General features: G+C 37.8%; 1 protein-coding gene across 2 annotated transcripts in view; it reads right to left on the reverse strand.

Moving 5' to 3' along the window:
* ZYG11B (zyg-11 family member B, cell cycle regulator) overlaps nt 1-15,216 on the reverse strand; it is a 71,967-nt gene extending 56,751 nt beyond the window's left edge. For both annotated transcript variants that reach the window (XM_082429514.1, XM_082429513.1), the window contains exon 1: nt 14,995-15,216. In XM_082429514.1, coding sequence (XP_082285640.1) covers nt 14,995-15,024 — 30 coding nt within the window. In that variant the 5' untranslated portion in view covers nt 15,025-15,216. The remainder of the gene's footprint in view (nt 1-14,994) is intronic.
* Between the last annotated feature and the right edge of the window lie 5,558 nt (nt 15,217-20,774).

A 20,774-nucleotide genomic window follows, 5' to 3' on the forward strand; every position in this document is an offset into this window, starting at 1 on the left:
ACCCCCTCTAAAATAAACCCACATATAGAAATGTCTAAAACAGGGGGGAAATGGCAAGCAAATTATGGTATATCAACTCCATAGATAATTACATAGCAATATGTATGTTTCTAAATAACTTTTTTTTTTTTTTTTAATTTATTTGTTTATTTATTTTTGGCTGCGTTGGCTCTTCACTGCAGTGCGCAGGCTTCTCATTGCAGTGGCTTCTCTTGTTGCGGAGCGCGGGCTCTAGGCACGGGAGCTTCAGTAGTTGTGGCACGTGGGCTCTGTAGTTGTGGCTCATGGGCTCTAGAGCACAGACTCAGTAGTTGTGGCGCACGGGCTTAGTTGTTCCACAGCATGTGGGATCTTCCTGGACCAGGGATCGAACCCGTGTCCCCTGCATTGGCAGGCGGATTCTCAACCACTGTGCCACCAGGGAAGTCCCTAAATAACTTTTAAAGACAGTAAAATGCTAAGAATAAAGTTAGTCTAAGCAAAATAAAAACTGTACATGCAGCAGGATTTCACTTAAACATCTATACAGGCATAGGAAATGATATTGCCTGAAAAGTTATTTCAGAAGATTATAAAGCTACCTCTAAACTAAAAAATATGTTATGATAAATCTATAGAAAAGAGCAAGGGAAAGATTTAAAATAAAAAAGGATGGTTGACAGGACTTCCCTGGCGGTCCAGTAGTTAGAGTCCGAGCTTCCAATGCAGGGGGCATAGGTTTGGCAAGGCCCAAAAAAAAAAAAAACAAAACGGATAGTGAATACCTTGGATACCTTGGGGGTGGGTGGAAGTGGCATAGAAGAATGGGGCACACAAGGGAAAAAATGGCAGTGGTTATCCTCTATTTCTTAAGTTGGATGCTGGTCTTTAGATATTTGTTTACTATGTTCCATGGCTTACATAAATGTTTCACATAGTTTTCTAAATTATCAAATTATTAAAAATGAAAAAAAGACAAAAGTAAACATTTGTGGAAATGTAAATAAAGCTATATTCATGTTTCTGCTTTTCAAATATTACAAGATAACCAAAAATCAGTGTCAATTGAATCAATGATAGCCATACTTTTCAATAATATATGTATTCAAACTAGTAAAAACAGACATTTTTTATTAGACTCAATAAAACTATCTTAATTTTGAATGAAAACATGCGCTTGTGTATTTATATACACACATATACACACACTTTTATTTTTCCTAAATTGGCCATAATGTAACTTCTTACCACTGCTCCTATACCCTTTCCCAGTCTTACATTCTCCAGAGGTTTTACCATCTAATAATGGTGGACTGGGATGGAAAAGGAGTCTTGGCAGGGTTTTCAGGGGAAAGGCAAGGGACCAGCTATGATGTATAAAGGGAAGTAGATAGGAAATAAAAAGGGAATTTTAAGAAGCATATCTGTGAACTCCATTCTATTTTACAATGTTCAAACATCTGCAAATAAAGACTCTGAGTTACTACAAAATGACTTTTTGGCTGCAGGATTATGTTCCATGGATTATGACACTACTCTGAGACTAAACTACATGGCTCACAGCTTAAATAGTTATGCATAAGCAATTAAAGAATTTCTCCTGCTATTAAAGCTAGGTATATACACATATATCTGCTCTTCTGCTCCTGTCTTTAGATGTCACAAAGCAGAACCTTGAAGTAACAACAAAACCAAACAAAAGAAAAAAACAAATAACATTGAAGAAAAGAACAACTAAGTTGAAAGGAGGTTAGGAGAGGTCTTGAAATGACACCTCCTAGGGGAGACACAGAAGGCTTTCAAATGTTGAAGAAAAGAAAAAAAAAAGTAAGTAATAATGAGAACCTTCATCATTAAACATCTGTCTAGCACTTCAATTTATAAAGCCTTTTCAAAACAATCATTATGATTCTATGAAGTAAGGGGAAAAGAGATTATTTTTGTTGAGGAAGCTGAGGTTCAGAGAAGGAATGTTACCAGTGGTAGTCATACCTCCCCTTCTTTATATATGCTGTCCCCTCTCCTCAGAGTGCCCTTCCCCACCTGTCCTTCTATCAAATTCCTACTCACACTACAAGGGCCAGTATATATGTCCACTCTTCCATGAAGCTGTCCCTCATATCCCAAAACACAGATTTAATCACACTACATTTTGTATATAGTTCTATTACAATTTGCCACTGTATAACTTATTTGTTTAGATGGCCGTCTCCCCCTCAAGACTATGAATTCAAGGAAAGTTAGTAGTTTTCAAATGCTTTTTGTCTATGGCCCATTTAAGTGGGGCAAAAAACCTCACCGCCTACCCATCCCTCTTGGTTCCCAAGTTCCAGTGGAGAACCATATTAACAAAGAAGTATCACTACAAGGGACTTTTATAGACATCTGCTTTAACAATAAAATGAATGTTTCCTATTTGAATAACAATACATTGTCAAAGTCTAAATTTGGAAATTTTTATGTCAAAAGTTCTATTAATGCAAATTTATATCACCACACACTAGATTAATAATAAAGTTAAATCAATGATAATTCACAATTAAGATACAAAACTAGTAACAATAAAAAAAACTACTATCAACTCAAGACAACATTGCTGAGGCACTGATTACAAAGCTCTCTTCCAAGAAATTACTGGAATTCCAACAAGCTACATTTGTATTGTACATATTTAGTAGGAGCTTTGCAACACTTCCAAGTATCAGACAGACTTCTTCATAAGGAGTCTCTGAGGAATCACACATTGATACTCATTAGCTCTTACTAACCTTCTCATGGCTTTCTTTTAATCTTCCTAAATTTTAAATTTTCTTTCTTATACTCTCCTTCCTTGAAGTATTTAGTCGTCTATGCAATACTCAGCTAGAGGCATACTCAGTCACTTCCCTGTGACTTAGTTATATAATTTGTTGGTTGCTTTGTTTTATATATTTAAAAGCTTCATTCTGTGACTATATTGCCAGGGTCATGACAAAGAAGCATTTCAGCATTCTGAGCAGTGGGCTACTTATTTCTAGCAAGTGGGGAGGTGGGGGACACTGAGAACTGACTACATATTGCAATTGTAGTCTACTGTTGGAGGAGACTGGGGCTTCCACTGCTGCTGGTATGATAAAAAATGAAATAGATCCTCATAGATCAGGCATCTTTTATATCTGGGAACTAAAGTCCTCAAAAATGCATCCAATAAATTAATAGTTGAATGAATTAGTAAGTTACTAGATGGTAACTTATCTCAAAATTCATTTTATTTCTCCTCATGAAACTCCTTCAGGAAATATCTGACACAAAAAGTATTAAGATTGCCTTAATTTCTCAAGACAGACCTTGTGGACTTCAAAACTGCTGAATAATGAGGTCTCTCTTTTGCTTAATTAAAAGGAAAAATACACTTTACAGATGATGCCAGTAACAGTAGCTTACAGTGAATAAAGCAAATTCACATCCTTTATTTCATTTGATAACTTTATGAAGTAAAAAAGGAACTTTATTTCATTTGATAACTTTATGAAGTAAAAAAGGAACTTTATGAAGCAAAAGGAAGTAAAAGGAAATATATTACAAATTTCATTTTACAGTTAAGGAAGCTGAGGCACAAAAATGAAGTGATGCTTCCAGAGGCATTGTGCTTAGCAGGAAGAATACTGGACCAAGATTTGAATTCAGTGCTGTTAGACTGCAAATTACCTAGCTCTTCTGATCCTCAGTCCTGTCCTTTGTAGAATGGGGATAATATTAGTACTTATCTCATGATGCTATTGTCAGGATGAAGGGCAAAAATGTGTTTAAAGCCCCCAGCACAATGCCTAACAGAATAATTACTCAGTAAATGTCCCCTTCTCACTTAATAGTCATCATCTTGCACAAGTTATATAAATTCAAGTTTCAGACACACAGGGTAGAAGGTTCATGATTGTAAATTCTCAAGAGAGAATTTTCCCATCCAGAGACCATGTCAAGATAAATAAGTTCCTTTGTTTCCCTACACCATCAGGCAGATATTTTTTAGTCTACATTTTCACCAACGGTGCAGGCATTTTGTTAGGTGTTAGGGTCCTGGCTTTACGTAGTTGTCTCAGTTCTGACTCATATGACAGACTCAAAAATCTCATCTCCTACCTGAAAGGCTCCTAGGACTGACAGATCCTCCAATAGAAGGCAATGGCTCTGACAGTGCTCCTTTTTTTTGTAACCCTGGATGATATTTTCCTAAAGATTGGACCAGAAACCAGGTGACTACAAAGACTACAAACTTGACAATTTCAGTATTAGAAATAAATTTTTTTACTGACATCTCTCTGAAGGACTATGTAACACTGCAGTGAAAATCATGGGCTTGGGAGTCAGACTGCCTGGATTAAAATGCCAGCTCTACCACTTACAAAACAATATAACTTTAGGCATAAGTACTTAATCTCCCCATACCTCAGTTTCCTGATCTGTAAAATACAGACAATAACAGTACCTACATCACAGGATAGTTGTCAGAATTAAATAAATTTTAGGTGAAAGACACTTAGAACAGTGATTGGCGTATATTAAATGCTCAATAAATGTTAACTATTACTATACAATATAAACTCCATAGAACAAACACTATGTTTTTGTTCACTGCTGTATTCCCAGAGCCAACAATAATGCCTACTACATAGTAGGCACTACATGTTTGTTGAATGAATGAACAGTCAAGCACAAATTTATTATCAGGTGTACTTAAAATGCTTATTTGCTCCTAGAGAAAGAGACTATATGTCTAGAGAGAAATATTAAGTCCCAAGTCTAGCCTTGAAATTAAACAATGGGATTGAAAAGCAGACAAATGTCATTTGAGTTCATTTGGATATAAGAAACTTCAGATATTGGAACAATCTTTGATTCCTCATTTTAGTAGTATTCCATGGGAAATCTCTTTTTAGTTTATGGGGTTTTTTTTCCCCCTTGTATTTTTTACTACTGATTCAACCAAGTTAGACTTCCAGGAATAAACACCTAATGTAACCTTAGATTTGATCTAATCCCTTTACCTTCTCTTTCCCCAAATACAATCATTTTACGAGTGAGGAAGAAGAGGTCAAGAAGGTAGTACCAAAGGCACAGATATATTGTGCTCAAGGGTACAGATCTTTTGAATTATTTGGCATGGACTGAGGGGAATTATTTTTCTTTTTAAAAAAAACCACCAACTAGGGAATTCCTTGACGGTCCAGTGGTTAGGACTCTGCACTTCCACTGCAGGGGGCGTGGGTTGGATCCCTGGTCAGGGAAACAAGATTCCACATGCCATGTGGCGCAGCCAGAAAAAACAACAACAACCAAAAAAAACCCACCAACTACTCTTCAGAGATCCCTAGACACCAAATAAAAATGCAGGTAAGGCAAGCTCCTTGCATGTACCACTTCAAGGCTTTGGCAGTGTGGCAAATGGCTGTGTGTTAAAGGGCAAGGAGCTAGATTTCTATCTAAAAAAGATCAAGGCCTGCAAAGGTAAATAAATCCCCTTCCCTTCCATCTTAGCTCATGTAATAAAGCTATTCTAAGAAACAAAACAAAAATTCAGGTCAGTAATCACTGAGCAGATGAGCAGATCATAGGAATCAACAACTCAAAGATACACTTTAGCATTATTTTCCTCTAAACTACTAGCATTAGTTTTGAAATATAATATGGTAAACAGAGAAGCTCAGTTAATAATGAAAAGAGCACTGGGCTTGCAGTCAGTCCTGGCTCTGCTACTTAGTAGCTGTGTGTCCTTAGGCAAATAAATTAACTTCTCAGTTTTCTTATCTGTAAAACCAATGCTAAACCTCTACCTCGACTACCTCACAAAATGGCAGTGAAGAATAAATGGGATGTGTATGAACGTGTCTTTAAAATACTAAAGTACCATGGAAATATTAACATAATTGAATGAAGGGTTTCTGGTGTGAAAAATTGGGTAATATATTAATGGAGTTTACACAAAATTAAAACCTATAAAAGCAGCTTGGGACTTCCCTGGTGGTGCAGTGGTTAAGAATCCGCCTGCCAATGCAGGGGACATGGGTTCGAGCCCTGGGCCGGGAAGATCCCACATGCCCCCGGATCAACTAAGCCCGTGTGCCACAACTACTGAGCCTGCACTCTAGAGCCCGCGAGCCACAACTACTGAGCCCATGTGCCACAACTACTGAAGCCCGTGCACCTAGAGCCTGTGCTCCATAGCAAGAGAAGCCACTGCAATGAAATGCCCGAGCACCGCAACGAAGAGTAGCCCCCGCTCACCACAATTAGAGAAAGCCTGCGCGCAGCAACAAAGACCCAACGCAACGAACACCCAATGCAGCCAAAAATAAAAAAAATAAATTTATAAAGAAGAAAGAAAAAAAAAAGCGGCATGCCCTGATTCCATAGTACTATAGGTAATAGAATATATCTACTTTACTAAAATATTTACCTTTAACATGCTAGAATCTTACTACATTTTTTTAAGAGGTGGAAGGGATCACAGAGAGGATTTAATACAACCTTTTCACTTTAGAGATTTAAAAATGGAGGCACAGAGAGGTAAAACGATTTGCCATAGGTTAAAAGGCCTATGAAAAGAATATAACTGATATTACATAACTAAGAACATTGAAACTTTTTAAAAATGCCCTTAGAAAAGGAGAATATGACATTGAACAGGCATTAAGATGCTTTTGAGAGCTAAGAAAAGTGTTTATACGAGGGAGAACAGGAGATAGGAAAAAAGAAAAAAGATCTTTATACAGAGCTAATAAAATGTTTAAATAATTAACCACCCCTCTACATTTACCAGTCACTGATTCTTTACTATCTGTATTTAAATATTCTGTTCTCCGGAAGGATACCTCCACAAATTATAGACAAATAATTTGCAAATTTTTATACAAAGGGATATTGCTTTGCAATTCATCTTGAAATCACTTGGCTTCTTCCCCAACTCTTTCTGATGAACTCTTCTGGACAGAAATGTTTATCCTAGGTCAAAAGTATCACTTAATGCTAGTAAGAGAAACTAGTCTGATCCAAAATTTCTTACCCATCAAAACTCTTTTTCCCCTCAGGGGACCTGTACAGAGTGTTCACCTTTTTTTCCCCTTTTTCATGATTCACATCTCAGTTAACATCACCTTATGCACTTCTCTACAAAATACACACATTCTTTCATTGAACAAATATTTATTTACTTACTGTGTCTCATGCATGATGCCATGTGCTTAAGACATGAAGCTGAAAAAATACAACTCTGTTCTTACCCTCAGAGACCTCATAATCTGGAGAGAGAGCCAGCCTCCTTAACAAAAATACCACCACCACCACCGGCTAACTGCTGTAACCAAAGCACATACAATGTACAGGGGAGGCAAACAAGAAAGGAGGAACCCAAGGTTGCCTGAGGGTAAATGAAGGCTTCACAAGGAGGTAGAGTTTAAGGGGACACCTGAAGGTTAAATAATCAAGAAGGGCACAGCATTCTAGGATAAAGGAACAGTGTAAGCAAATCTAGAGGCACGATAAACAGCATGTGTGCTCAGTATTACTGAGCAGGAAATGCAACGACTTTTTCTCATAAAATGATTAGCTCATTAAAGAATTAGATCTTAAGAATCCTAGTATACTATGTAAAACTATTTGCTGAGCCCCCACTATGTGTTAGATGCTGCCAAGTACACAGGATACAGATCTTTGTAGACCCATTGCTGGCCGTATGTACAGCTGCCACCTGAGTTGCACAGTACAATCCATGTGGCTGCAGCAGCGCTATAAGACCACTATAAACTAGCGGGGCCTAAACTGTAGGTTCCTTAAGCATAGTGAAGAGTCCACAAATTTACATGCATACCATGTATGCTCTGTCCACAATAATATCTTGAAATGTACACTTTCAGTGCACAGTAGATGCTGTTAGAATTAAGAGTGCAGTATCACTTTAAAATAATACTTAATTTCTACCAGCCTTTTGGTTTTTTCCCCCAATTGATGTATTCTAAAAGCATATTCCCGTCATGTGTCTCAAGCTTTTCAATGTTAAAAAGGTATCTAAATGCTAAACACAGAATGCCACCAACATCTGATACTCTCCAAATGCTTTGTAGAAAGACGATTTGGCAATACGGATCAAGAACCATAAAATTATATACACCCTTTGACATATTCAATAAATATGAATTACTTTTATAATGGAAACAATAGTACAAATATTTTAAATGCCTGAATTCAGTTTAGATTCCTACAGTCTCATAGAGCACAGGGAAGGTGTTTGAAATAGCACAGACTTAGGGGTTGGACAAACCTGTGCTTGAATCCTGTTCTGTCACTTATTAGGTATATGACTATAGGAAAGTTACCTGATTTCTCAAAGCCTCAGTTTTCTTAACTGTTCAATGAGAAAGCATCATCAACCTCATGGAACTGTAAAGATTAATTAGTACATCATCTGATACATTGTGTGCTCACTAAATGTTTGAGATCATGCTCTCTAAAATAAAGGTCCCAGCATTCAAGAATTTTGTTTTGGGCTTCCCCGGTGGCACAGTGGTTAAGAATCTGCCTGCCAACACAGGGGACACGAGTTCGATCCCTGGACCGGGAAGATCCCACACACCGTGGAGCAACTAAGCCCATGCGCCACAACTACTGAGCCTGCGCTCCGGAGCCCGCATGCCACAACTACTGAAGCCCGTGCGCCTAGAGCCTGTGCTCCGCAACAAGAGAAGTCACCACAATGAGAAGGCCGCACACCACAACGAAGAGTAGCCCCCGCTCGCCGCAACTAGAGACAGCTCGTGCACAGCAACGAAGACCTAACATAGCCAAAAATAAAAAAACAAAAACAAAAAAAAGTTCTGTAAAAAGAAAAAGAATTTTGTTTTAACATTATTTTCCCATTTTAATTATTAGCATTAAAAATGTCTTTTATTCTATTGCAGATAATGACTATTTCTGCTACTTATTGGTTATATGTTTTTAAGGGTTAGCTTTAGAATCTATGCAAAAAGTAGTGTTCTAGCCAGCATTTCCTAATTCATGGATGATTCAATCATTAAATTCAACATTGATATCTATTTCATTTTGTATAGTTAAAAATATTTTTTAATTGAAGTATAGCTGATTTACAATGTTGTACCAATCTCTGCTGTACAGCAAAGTAACTCAGTTATACACATGTAAACATCGATTTGTGTATTTCTGACCATCTAATAAAATAATTATTTAAATTTTTCTCCTGTAAAAACAGAATAGTTGAGAGTATCCAAAAATTTATCCACTGAACGTGTGAATTAGTGGAAATGAGAAAACTGACTCATCATATTATAGTCACGCAGTTGTTATAACTTCATCTGAACACAGAACAACACAGTAATTTTAAATTATTTTTATTCTTAGAATGAACTGTTGGTTAAAGACAGGAAACACAAGCTGCACTGATGATGAAATAAGAGTTAATGAGTGCATTTATCTTCTCAGGATTCTTAAATGGTACATCAAGATATCTCAGTATTTTTTTCAAGTATTAAAAAAAGAAATGTGATGATAGTTATATCCAACCTGGATTTTCAATATTAGAAATAAACTATCCATACCACCAATGTTTTATTTGTGGAGACAAGCTTGCAAGCAACAGCCTAGAACCATTCTTTTTGTCATTTAGAAACAAAACAGAAAAATTATAAAAACCTACTGATTTTTATTGATCCACCTCCTAGAGTAATGAAAATAAAAACAAAAATAAACAAATGGGACCTAATTAAACTTAAAAGCTTTTGCACAGCAAAGGAAACCATAAACAAAACAAAAAGACAACCCACAGAATGGGAGAAAATATTTGCAAATGAAGCAACTGACAAGGGATTAATCTCCAAAATATACAAACAGCTCATGCAGCTCAATATCAAAAAAACAAACAACCCAATCAAAAAATGGGCAGAAGATCTAAACAGACATTTCTCCAAACAAGACATACAGACAACCAAAAAGCACATGAAAAGATGCTCAACATGTCTAATTATTAAAGAAATGCAAATCAAAACTACAATGAGGTATCACCTCACACCAGTCAGAATGACCATCATCAAAAAATCTACAAACAATAAATGCTGGAGAGGGTGTGGAGAAAAGGGAACCCTCCTACACTGTTGGTGGGAATGTAAATTGGTGCAGCCACTATGGAGAACAGTATGGAGGTTCCTTAAAAAACTAAAAATAGAGTTGCCATATGATCCAGCAATTCCACTCCTGGGCATATATCCAGAGAAAACCATAATTCAAAAAGATACATGCACCCCAATGTTCATTGCAGCACTATTTACAATAGCCAGAACATGGAAGCAACCTAAATGTCCACTGACGAAGGAATGGATAAAGAAGATGTGGTACATATATAAAATGGAATATTACTTAGCCGTAAAAAAGAATGAAATAATGTCATCTGCAGCAACATGGATGGACCTAGAGATTGTCATACTGAGTGAAGTAAGTCAGACAGAGAAAGACAAATATCGTATAATATCGCTTATAAGTAGAATCTTAAAAAACGGTACAAATGAAATTATTTACAAAAGAGAAATAGAGTCATAGCTGTAGAAAACAAACTTATGGTTACTAAGGGGGAAGCAGGGTAGGGGGTTGGGAGATTGGTGTTGACATATACACACTACTATATATAAAATAGATAACTAATAAGGACCTACTGTATAGCACAGGGAACTCTACTCAATACTCTGTAATGACCTATATGGGAAAAGAATTTTAAAAAGAGTGGATACATGTATGTATAACTGATTCACTTTGTTGTACACCAGAAACTAACACAACATTGTAAGTCAACTATAGTCCAATAAAAATTAATTTTAAAAAAACCCACTGATTTTTAAAGTACAAAAAGAGCAAGAATTCCTAATTTAAGGTTAAAAAGTCATTCTTATCTATTTTGATGCCCTAAGCATAATTAATTTCAATCTACACTGTAATAGATATTCATTTAAAAATATGCTTTATCTTATGTTAATGTGTCATTTGTTGAACAGTAATGGCTGAAATTTGTTTTAAGGTATTTTGTTCAGTATATTATTAAATAACCTATATATATAATTCAAAAATAAAATATATACATTAAATACATAAATATTAAAATTACTCCTTTCTCATATCACACAAAAACTATTTTAAAAAATTAAATAAGGTTGGGAAGTGCTAATTCTCCCTCTATATGACCTAACACATGACCTTTGGGAGACTTAACTGTTTGTAAATTAAGGACTTTGGTATGGTAAATTTACCTTGTTTTCATATTCTCATAAATCCCTAAAGGCAGCATATATGAAAACCGAGGCCCAGAGAGCGAAATTGCAAAGCTGTTAGTGATTCTATAACTCCTTAGTAATGCCTCTGTGGAAAATTCACTTAGACAAAAAGTGGTGTGCCAGATCTTCCTATTTCATTTCCCTATACTCTCCTTCCTCCAATTTAAATCATCACCACCACCACCACAAGGTTAGGGTGAAAGTTCACGCACTTCCTTTTCACCCAGACTAGTGCAACAGCTCTTGCCACTCCAAATCATGTTTCATATTGATTTGGAGTGATCATCCTCAAAATCTCTTATGATAATTCCTTCACATCTTTCAAGGTACCCAAGGTTTTTACAATGAGGCCCAAACTCCTGAGCCTATGATTCAAGGTCCTCCATAATTTGACCCTAGGCTCACCTAGTCTTGCATCCTATCACACCCTTAATGCTAGAATCATACATTTCCCTGCATACATCCTTCAGTTTCAGCTTCTATGCTCAAGCTAGTTCCTTTGCCAAGAATGGCTTTCCTTTCCAAACTCTTACCCAATAAAATCCAGAAGTTAAAACTCCAATTCAAATGTCCCTTCTCAACAAAGCCTCCCTGACTTTTTCTGATCCTCCCCAAAGTCATCCATCCATTCAACAAATATTTATTAAGCACTTATTGTGCACCAGGCACTATGTAGGTGTTAAAGGTACAATATGAGCCAAACAAACACGGTCTCTACCTTCAAAGAGCTAATACTTACCTCATTGGGTTGCTATGAGGATTAAATGAGATAAAATATGTAAAGCACTTAAAACAGGGCCTATACACAGTCATGTTCAATAAATATTAGCTATTAGTGTTGCTCCCTAACCATACTATTTAAAATAGTTGCCATACACAAATAGATGTCACTTTATACCTTACCCTGATTCGTTTCTTCTTAGCATTTATAACTATTCTCATTATACATTTGTTTACTGTCTATCTTCCTTACCCCAAGGGACCATGTCTTTTTTTTTAAACCACTGTAACCACAATGCCTAGAACATTACCTGGCCCTCAGAAGCTAGTCAAAAGCCACTTCTGTATCAATGATTTTTATGGTCTGGGGGTAGAGACAGACATTAACCGAAAAGTCATAGCAAGAAATACAAAATTACAATTGATGTGTACTCTATGAAAGAGAGTTACATAATGGAGGTGTGACTTAGGGTTGTTTGGGAGTTTTTTCTGATGAGTAGGCAGGGCAGTTGGGGTTTCCCTGACTTCCTTGAGCTGAGAACTCCTGGATATGCAGGGTTAACAGGCAAGAGAGAGTACTATCACAGGTCATTCACATGTGCTATTTGTTCTATCTAGTTTTCCACAACACAACTCCTGTAATTTAATCCTTTACGTTTCTTCCTGAAAGTAGGATCCTTTGGGAAGCCATCCCTAACTATTCAAAACACAACATAACAATGAAAATTTTGAAAAATATAAAATACGAAGCTTTATAATAATGTTTGGTTGTATTTATTGAGTGCCTACTACACCTGTTACACAGGGAAATTTTTTAAAGTAGCCTCTACGAATAATTCCTAGCTCATAATAAGCTAATATTTTGCCTTCTCTTCACCTCTCCCATACATATACTTTTACACTGTGTGTATGTGTTTTAACAAGTAAGGAAAAATCCAGTTAGTTGGAGACAAAGTCTAAACCATAACCATGTCTAATGTCTTTCTAGTCTCATTTCCTACTACACATCCTCATTCCCGCATTCTTCATGTCACATAATGGTAATCCTGCCACCTACAATACATCCTAATTACTTTCTACTCACATGCACAACAAAGCATTCTTCCCCTACCCAAAATGATCTATATAAATCCTATTCACCTTTCAGGTCCAGCTCAAACGGCAATTTTGGATCCTAAGTACCCAAAAAGGAGTTCATAACTCCCTCTGTACTCATACATTCATTCTCAGTGGGAAGGCTAACACTTCCAAAAATCTAGCCATTTGGTGTATTTGATGGGACAGCTCTTTATTCTGAAAAGAAGATCATCACATCTTACTAAATTTCCTTTTTGCATCAAAAATAAGATTCTCAAACTCACTCTTTCTGTGTAGTCCACTAGTTGCCTCAGATTTCAGTTCAAGATTATATTTGTCAGATAGGAAAATGAGACCATAAAATGAAATCATTCAAGCACCTACTTGGCCTGGGCACTGGTAACAGCAGGAGTTAAGTAAGGCATAGTCACTGCCTAGAAGAACTCACATTTCAGGGGAAGAAACAGGTTAACATACAATGACAGTGTGATGAGTTGTGAATGTGAAGGGTTGTTGTGGAGGCAGACACGAGAATGACAACCTAAAAATGCAGAGTCAGTGAGTTAGGGAAAGTTCACCGATTAAATAACTTTATAATAAACCACTTTCCAAAAAAGCAGATGGGGAAAAAACAGAAATTAACTAACCTCCTAGGAGAACATAATTATCAGGACTTCGTTTTGACTAGAATGTCTTATTCCTCCCAGAGATCAAAATTTAGATTGCTGCATATAATGGAGCAATGGGTTCATTAAATGAACTGCAAACCATGTGTAACCCAACTCAATGAAAAACCCACTGAAGCTTCAAACAGGCACGAGAAACAGGAAGGAGAGAGAAAATTTGCAAATGTAAGCCTCTCCCAACTAAAAGCAGAGAGGGCAAAACAAATGAAGATAATACAAGGTATTAAAGAGACTGTCACAATCTGACTGCCAAGCTGATTTTCGGTCTCCAGATGCTCTGGTCTCTGCCTCCAAACAAAAACCATTTGTTCTGAGTAATAGTAAAGCTTGTAAATAAATATTTTTAAATTTCCCAAACTGTACCTCCACACTAAAAGATACTCAAAAAAAAACATTCATTTTAAAACATTTTAAGTTATTTCTGTCAAAAGGCTAGATATCTCATAAGGCCATAGTATGCATGCCGGCCCTCACCCCAAGCCTCACTCCATCACTCCAAAACACACTATCACTCAGGTTTTGCACTGACATTAGGTAATAAGGCTTGCAGGCTCTCTCCAACACCTCCAATCTCCCTCTTCCCTCTACAAAAAAGAAAAGGAAGAAGAAAGCCTGCGACCCCCTATCTGCCCGCCCTACAGCTCCAGGGAAGCAATCGTCCTCAAATTGTTCCTGCTTAGACCCTTGAATCCCGTAGAAGGAAATGGGGACAGCTGTGAGAGCGGGGAAGAGAGGACATCCGATAAGGGGGAGAGGAAATGTGGATGGTGGAGGACGAAAAGGAGAAAGGATACAGAGAGGAGAGGGCAGTGGAAATAAAATGGTGAAAGGGGGTAAGAAGCGAGAGCAAAGAGCAGGAGCGAAAAAGAGGGAGGAAAAAGAAGGACGGCGCAGACTTCCCGAGAGAACAAGGCAAAATGGTAGAGGAGAAAAGGAAGGTCGGGTTAAAGGACGAGGAGGAATAGGCAAAGGGGAACGCGAAAGAAGCTGTCACTGGGGGTGATTTAAAAAAAGGATGTCACCGAGTGGAGAGAGATTAAGGGAGAGGAGGGTTGTCACCCCAGTAGGTGGCCGGGGACCAAGGGGAAGAAGGAGTCGGTCACCGAGGGGGAGGTAACAAGGTGGGGAGGTAAAGGCAGGAGCAGACGGGGTATCAGAGCTGGAGAGGGCAGGGCCGCGGGGGCCAGGGTGGCTGGCGGCTGCGGCTCAGGCAGGCCTCGCTCCCTCACCATGGCTGCGCCGGCCTGGTCCTCGGGCATGCAGCCTCTGTCCTGGGTTCCGCGGCGGGCCGGGCCTGAGCCCGCCCCCAGGCTGAACCTGCGCGGGGGCTCCAGGAGGCTCCGACGAACGGTGGCTCCGGGCTTAGCCCAGGCCTCGGCCTCCCTGCTTCACAAGCTGGAAGGACAGCAGCCGCAGCCGCAGCCCGACCCGGAGCGCAGACTCCGCCCCTGAGGCCCCGCCCTCGCCCGCCAGCCGGGGCTTGGCCCCGCCTCCTCTATCTCACTGCGCAGACTCGGCGGAGGAGTCCCAACAATAACCCCCACCAGCTGCCCCGCCCCCGATTTCTGGCTTCTCCCCCTCCCAAGCCCTTAAAGGAGACACACTTACTCAAATAACTAGAGCTTATAAACAAGAGCTTTAAATATACGACGTAAAAAAAATATATATATATATACGACGTAACAGGAGATTAGAGCTGTCACTCCTTTCGGTCACCTATAGACCCCCGTGCTCTGGTTCATTGTCATTCATTCTTATTGTCATAATTCTTGGTGATTTCAGTTGTTTTAGATGATTCCTCCAATGCCCTAACTTCTCAGGTTCCTCTCCTCTAGGGATCACCCTTGCCTCAGCCTCTCATTTCCTTGCTCATACTTTAGGTCTTCACATTTCCAGTAACTGTAACTCCTCTATAATCTCAGTTTTAATCACCCAACTCTCCCACCTCAACCTCCTTCCTTTCTAGCTCACTTCCTCTAATACCCAACTCCAAAAATTCTTCAACTCCACCAAGACTCAGAATCCTACTACCTTTTCACTATTCTTCACACTATCCTATGTCCTCATTTCCTTTCATGAACAGCTTAGCTTCTATGTCCATTATGAAAATCAGTCCTAGGTATTCACCTTCATTTCTCCAGTCCTTCTTTCCTTTCCCTGTACTCACCTGAGGAAACTGTAATCCTGTAGCAAAAGGGGGTAGAGTGGAGAAAAATGCAAAATCATACTCACTGGCCTCCACCTACATTTGATATCATTATCATCAAATAAGCCCTTAATGCTTGACTATCCTACTACATTTCTCCAGTTTCATCACTCCCCTACCCCACTAGATAACTATTTCATATCTCTCTCTTCAAACTTCCAATACTTCTTTTTTTAAAAAATAAATTTATCTATTTTATTTATTTTTGGTTGCGTTGGGTCTTCGTTGCAGTGCGCAGGCTTTTCTCTGCGGTGGCTTCTCTTGTTGCAGAACACGGGCTCTAGGCACGCAGGCTTCAGTAGTCGTGACACGTGGGCTCAGTAGTTGTGGCTTGCGGGCTCTAGAGCACAGGCTCAGTAGTTGCGGTGCACAGGCTTAGTTGCTCCGTGGCATGTGGGATCTTCCCATACCAGCGCTGGAACCCGTGTACTCAGCATTGGCAGGCAGATTCTTAACCACTGCACCACCAGGGAAGCCCCCAATACTTCTCACTTACCTGATGATTTCGCTTCCCGTTTACTGTGAAATGAAGCAAACAAAAGAGAACGTCTATAAGTTCCCACCACCACTACCACCACCACAACTTGCAACCTACCTATAACTCTGCTCTGCTTGTAACTCTGCTCCTATACTCTGCCTTCCTTTCCTTACTACAAACGAACTATTTGCCTTTTAGCTAAGGTCAAACCCTCCTCAATTCTTCTCAAACTATCTGTGCAAAAGGACTTGTTTTCTCCCCGCAATTAGCCATAAACCTATATTTTTGTAAAATGCAATAAAAATTACTAGAAAATTAAATTTAAAAAGACATACAAAATGCAAGCCCAAGTATAGATATAGATATAGATATAGTTTTTTTACCCTCCTAACCATTCTTAAGTGTACAGTTCAGTGGCATTAACTACATTCACATTGTTGTGCTACCATAACCACCATCCAGCTCCAGAGCTCTTGTCATCCTGCAAAACTGAAACTCTGTATCTATTAAACAATAACTCCTCATTCCCTCCTCCCCCCAGATCCTGACAACAACCATTCTATAATACTTTCTGTCTCTATGAATTTGACTACTCCAGTCAGATTTTTTGTTTTTTATTAGATCCAATAGACATAAAATTTTTCTGTCAAATTGCTATAAAAGTTTCTGAATATTTACTCTTGATTTCTGTCACAAACTGGTGACAAACTTTTGTGGACCATCACTAGTATACAGGTCATACTTTGAGTAGCACAGTGCTAGGTTCCTACCATTTCACTTTCTCAAAGACACCTATCCAGCAATTCTCCTCTCTTCTACGTCATGATATTTCAGTTTTTCTTTCCCATTGGCATACCAAAATGAATGTATTTCTTCCATCTTAAAACAAAACAAAACCTCTCTTGACTGAGCTTGACCCTTCAGCCCCCATTTCTCTGCTCTTTTTTTACAGCAAAATGTCTCACAAAGGTGGTCTGTACTGTAGTTGATGTCTTCACTTCCTTTTTCCCATTTCCTGTGGAACCCTGTCCAGTTGAGCTTTCCCCTCACCACTCCACTGAAATGCTCTTGTCAAGGTCAGCAGTGATGTCCATTTACTCACAATGATCAGTAATCAGTGTTACTTGACCTACCAAGAGCACTAGACACAGCTTATCAATTCCTCCTCCTTGCCTACTATGACACTCCACTGCCCTGGTTCTTCTTCTGTCTTACTGGCTGCTCTTGGTCTCTCCACATTTCTCTGACCTCTAAATACTGCAGTGCCAGGAATTCCCTGGTGATCTGGTGGTTAAGACTCTGTGCTTCCACTGCAGGGGGCACGGGTCAGGGGAACTAAGATCTCTCAGTGCAGCCAAAAAAAGAAAAAAACACTAAATACTGCAGTGCCCCAGGGCTCAATACTTTGACCTCTTACCTTTTCCATTTATACTCACTCCTTAATGATTTTATCCTATCACATTACTTTAAATACGATCTATGTAATGACAATTCCCCAAATTACACCTCTACTCCAGACCTCTCTTCTGAATTTCAGACTTATATATCCAACTGCCAACTTGTGAACATCCCCGTTTGTATGTCTAATAGATTTTTATTATTCCTAGTAGCCATTCAATAGAGTTCCCCTCAAGTCTACTGGCCATGAATAAACCAGCAAATAGCAAAGGGGATAAGACCACTAATATTAGCTTAGACCAATAATGATTTACTGTCTGTGTCCGATCTGAGAATCACCTCCGCTGAGGACCTGGTGGTAGTGGAGGAAAATCACCATAAAAAAATCAGGACTCTGCCATCAAGAAAGAATGGAGACACAGTTGACCTGTAATCAATGAAATAGAATAGAAAGGCCAAAAATACATCCAAATATACATGAGAATTTTGTATAATAAAGGTATCAAATCAGTAAAAAATGTGGCATTACATTTGGTGTTAGAATAACTGGATAGCCAGTTATTCTAGAAAAATTTAACGAGGATCTACACATCACACTGTTCACCAAGAGAAATTTCAAATACATCAAAGATTTAAATGTTAAAAAAAAAAAAAAAAACTTCTTGAAGGAACCATGGGAGTTTCTATAATCTCAAAGTGAGGAAGGTCTTTTAAAGTACAAAACAAAACTTAGATGCTATAAAAGACTGATAAATTCAACTATGTGGAAATAAAAAATATCTGTCATGCAAAAGCCACCATAAGAAGAGTCAGATGAAAATGACTATACATATATATATATATATTTGCATTTTGTTTCATAGGAAAATGGGTAATTGTCATATTTATAAACAGAGTTGAAATCTCTAAGAACAAAAATCCACAGGGAAAAAGTGCAAAAGACATGAACTAATAGTTCACAGAAAAAGAAATAGCAATGGCTCTTAAACGCTCACTCTTACCCAAGATAAGAGAAATGCAAATTAGAATTTCTTTGAAATACTATTTTTTACCTGTCAGATTGACAAGGATTTGTAAGACTGATAAGACACTGTGTGGTGGTGGTTTTAACAGGTAGTCTCACATTTTGTTGGTGGGAGTGTAAATTTGAACAACTTTTATGGAGGACAGTTCGGAGGTGGTATTTATCAAATTTTTAAATGTACATTCCCTTTGACCCAGCAATTCTACTTCTAAAAAAAATTGTTTTTTAGAATGTTTAAGTCACAAGGACTTTTTTTTTTATTATTAATTTAAAATTTTTTTTATTTATTTATTTTTCGCAGTGAGGCATATAGGATCTTACTTCCCCTACCAGGGATCCAACCCGTGCCCCCTGCAGTGGAAGTGCAGAGTCCTAACCACTGGACTGCCAGGGAATTCCCTCTACTTCTAAAAATTTAGTCTACACATATGCTGAAGCATATGTACAAGTTTTGTTTGTAATAGCAAAAGAGTGGAAACAACTTAAATGTTTATTCATAAACATTGAGTTTATTAATAAACTGGTTAAATACAGTAATAGTATATTCCTACAAAGCTTACTCTGCAGCCATAAAAAAGAACAAGAAAGTTTTTGATATAGAATGATCTTCAAGATCTATTGTTAAGTGAAAAAGCAAGGTCCTAACCAATGTATATTGCATACTATTTTTCCTGTAAGAAGTGGTGGTAGTAATATGTATTCATGATTGCTTGTATATGCAGAAAATATCCCTGGAAGAATTTAACAGAAACTGACATCCTTGATTGTCTGATTGCTGCTAGGGAGGACAAGTGGACGGCAAGACACAGGTAGAAGAGAGACTCTTCATAGACTAGCCTTTCGTATCTTATGATTTTCTTAATCATGAGAATGTGTTACCTATTCTAAAAGTAAATAAATAAAATTTAAAAGACTTAGAGCTGCTTATTTATTTTACAATTAAAACAATTTTTTTACAATGAGGAATGACTTTATCAATGTTAATTTTAAGAGATTCTGTACAATCTTTTATTATTGTCGAGTTAATCAGAACTAGATCAGTAGTTACTCATCATGTTTGGTGAATATAATCAACCTCCTTTGGCAAACAGAGTTTATAACTAAGTGAACAAACATCATCTTCTACAACAGACGTAGTTTCCTATAACAACTCGTAATCTCAAGATTACAAATCAAGAGTCTTTGGAACTATCAAAATAAACCTTTTGATATTATTGGGAAGGTCTGTTCCTTTTATAAACATAGAAATTCAATTTCATGGGAAAAGATTCAGACTAAGTATAGCTTTAACTTAAATTCAGTGATAAATGGCACATAATTAAACACTATTCTTTCCTCTTATCTATGTAAACAGAAGTTAATAGTTAATTCAGTGAGTGCTTCACCCTCTCAAAAACACTTGTATCCTTTAAAAATTCCTGCTATTGAAGCTTGTGGCCTTTGGTCTCTGACTATAATCAAGGCTGAATCTAAGGTATTCAGGGTTTATGATAATTTGTTTCTCTAGAAAGTCAATTGTTTACAGAATTTGGAAGATTCCTTTATTCTTAAATGATAACTGTAATTATTATTATGAGGAGAATATCAATTTTGCTCTAGAAGGCAAAGGTAGAGGCAAAGAGAGGATGGGAAACTATTGGAAGGTAGATTTTTAGCTCAAAAAAGGGAAGAACATTCTAAGAGCAAGAACTGTCTCACATGGAATGGGCTGTGTACTTGTGAGGCAGTAAACTCTCAGTCACCAGAGGTGTACAAAAAGGGGCTAAGAGACAAAATATTGCGGATATAATAGACGGGAGTTCTATAATGAGTTTTAAAGTGGATTTCATGATTGTTCAGTTTCCTCCTAATTCTGAAAGTCAGTGGTTCAAGAAAGTTAAATGGGAAACGACAAAAGCAAAGA

The sequence above is a fragment of the Balaenoptera physalus genome, assembly GCF_965194825.1.
Source record: "Balaenoptera physalus genome assembly, chromosome: 1".
Lineage (NCBI taxonomy): Eukaryota > Metazoa > Chordata > Mammalia > Artiodactyla > Balaenopteridae > Balaenoptera > Balaenoptera physalus.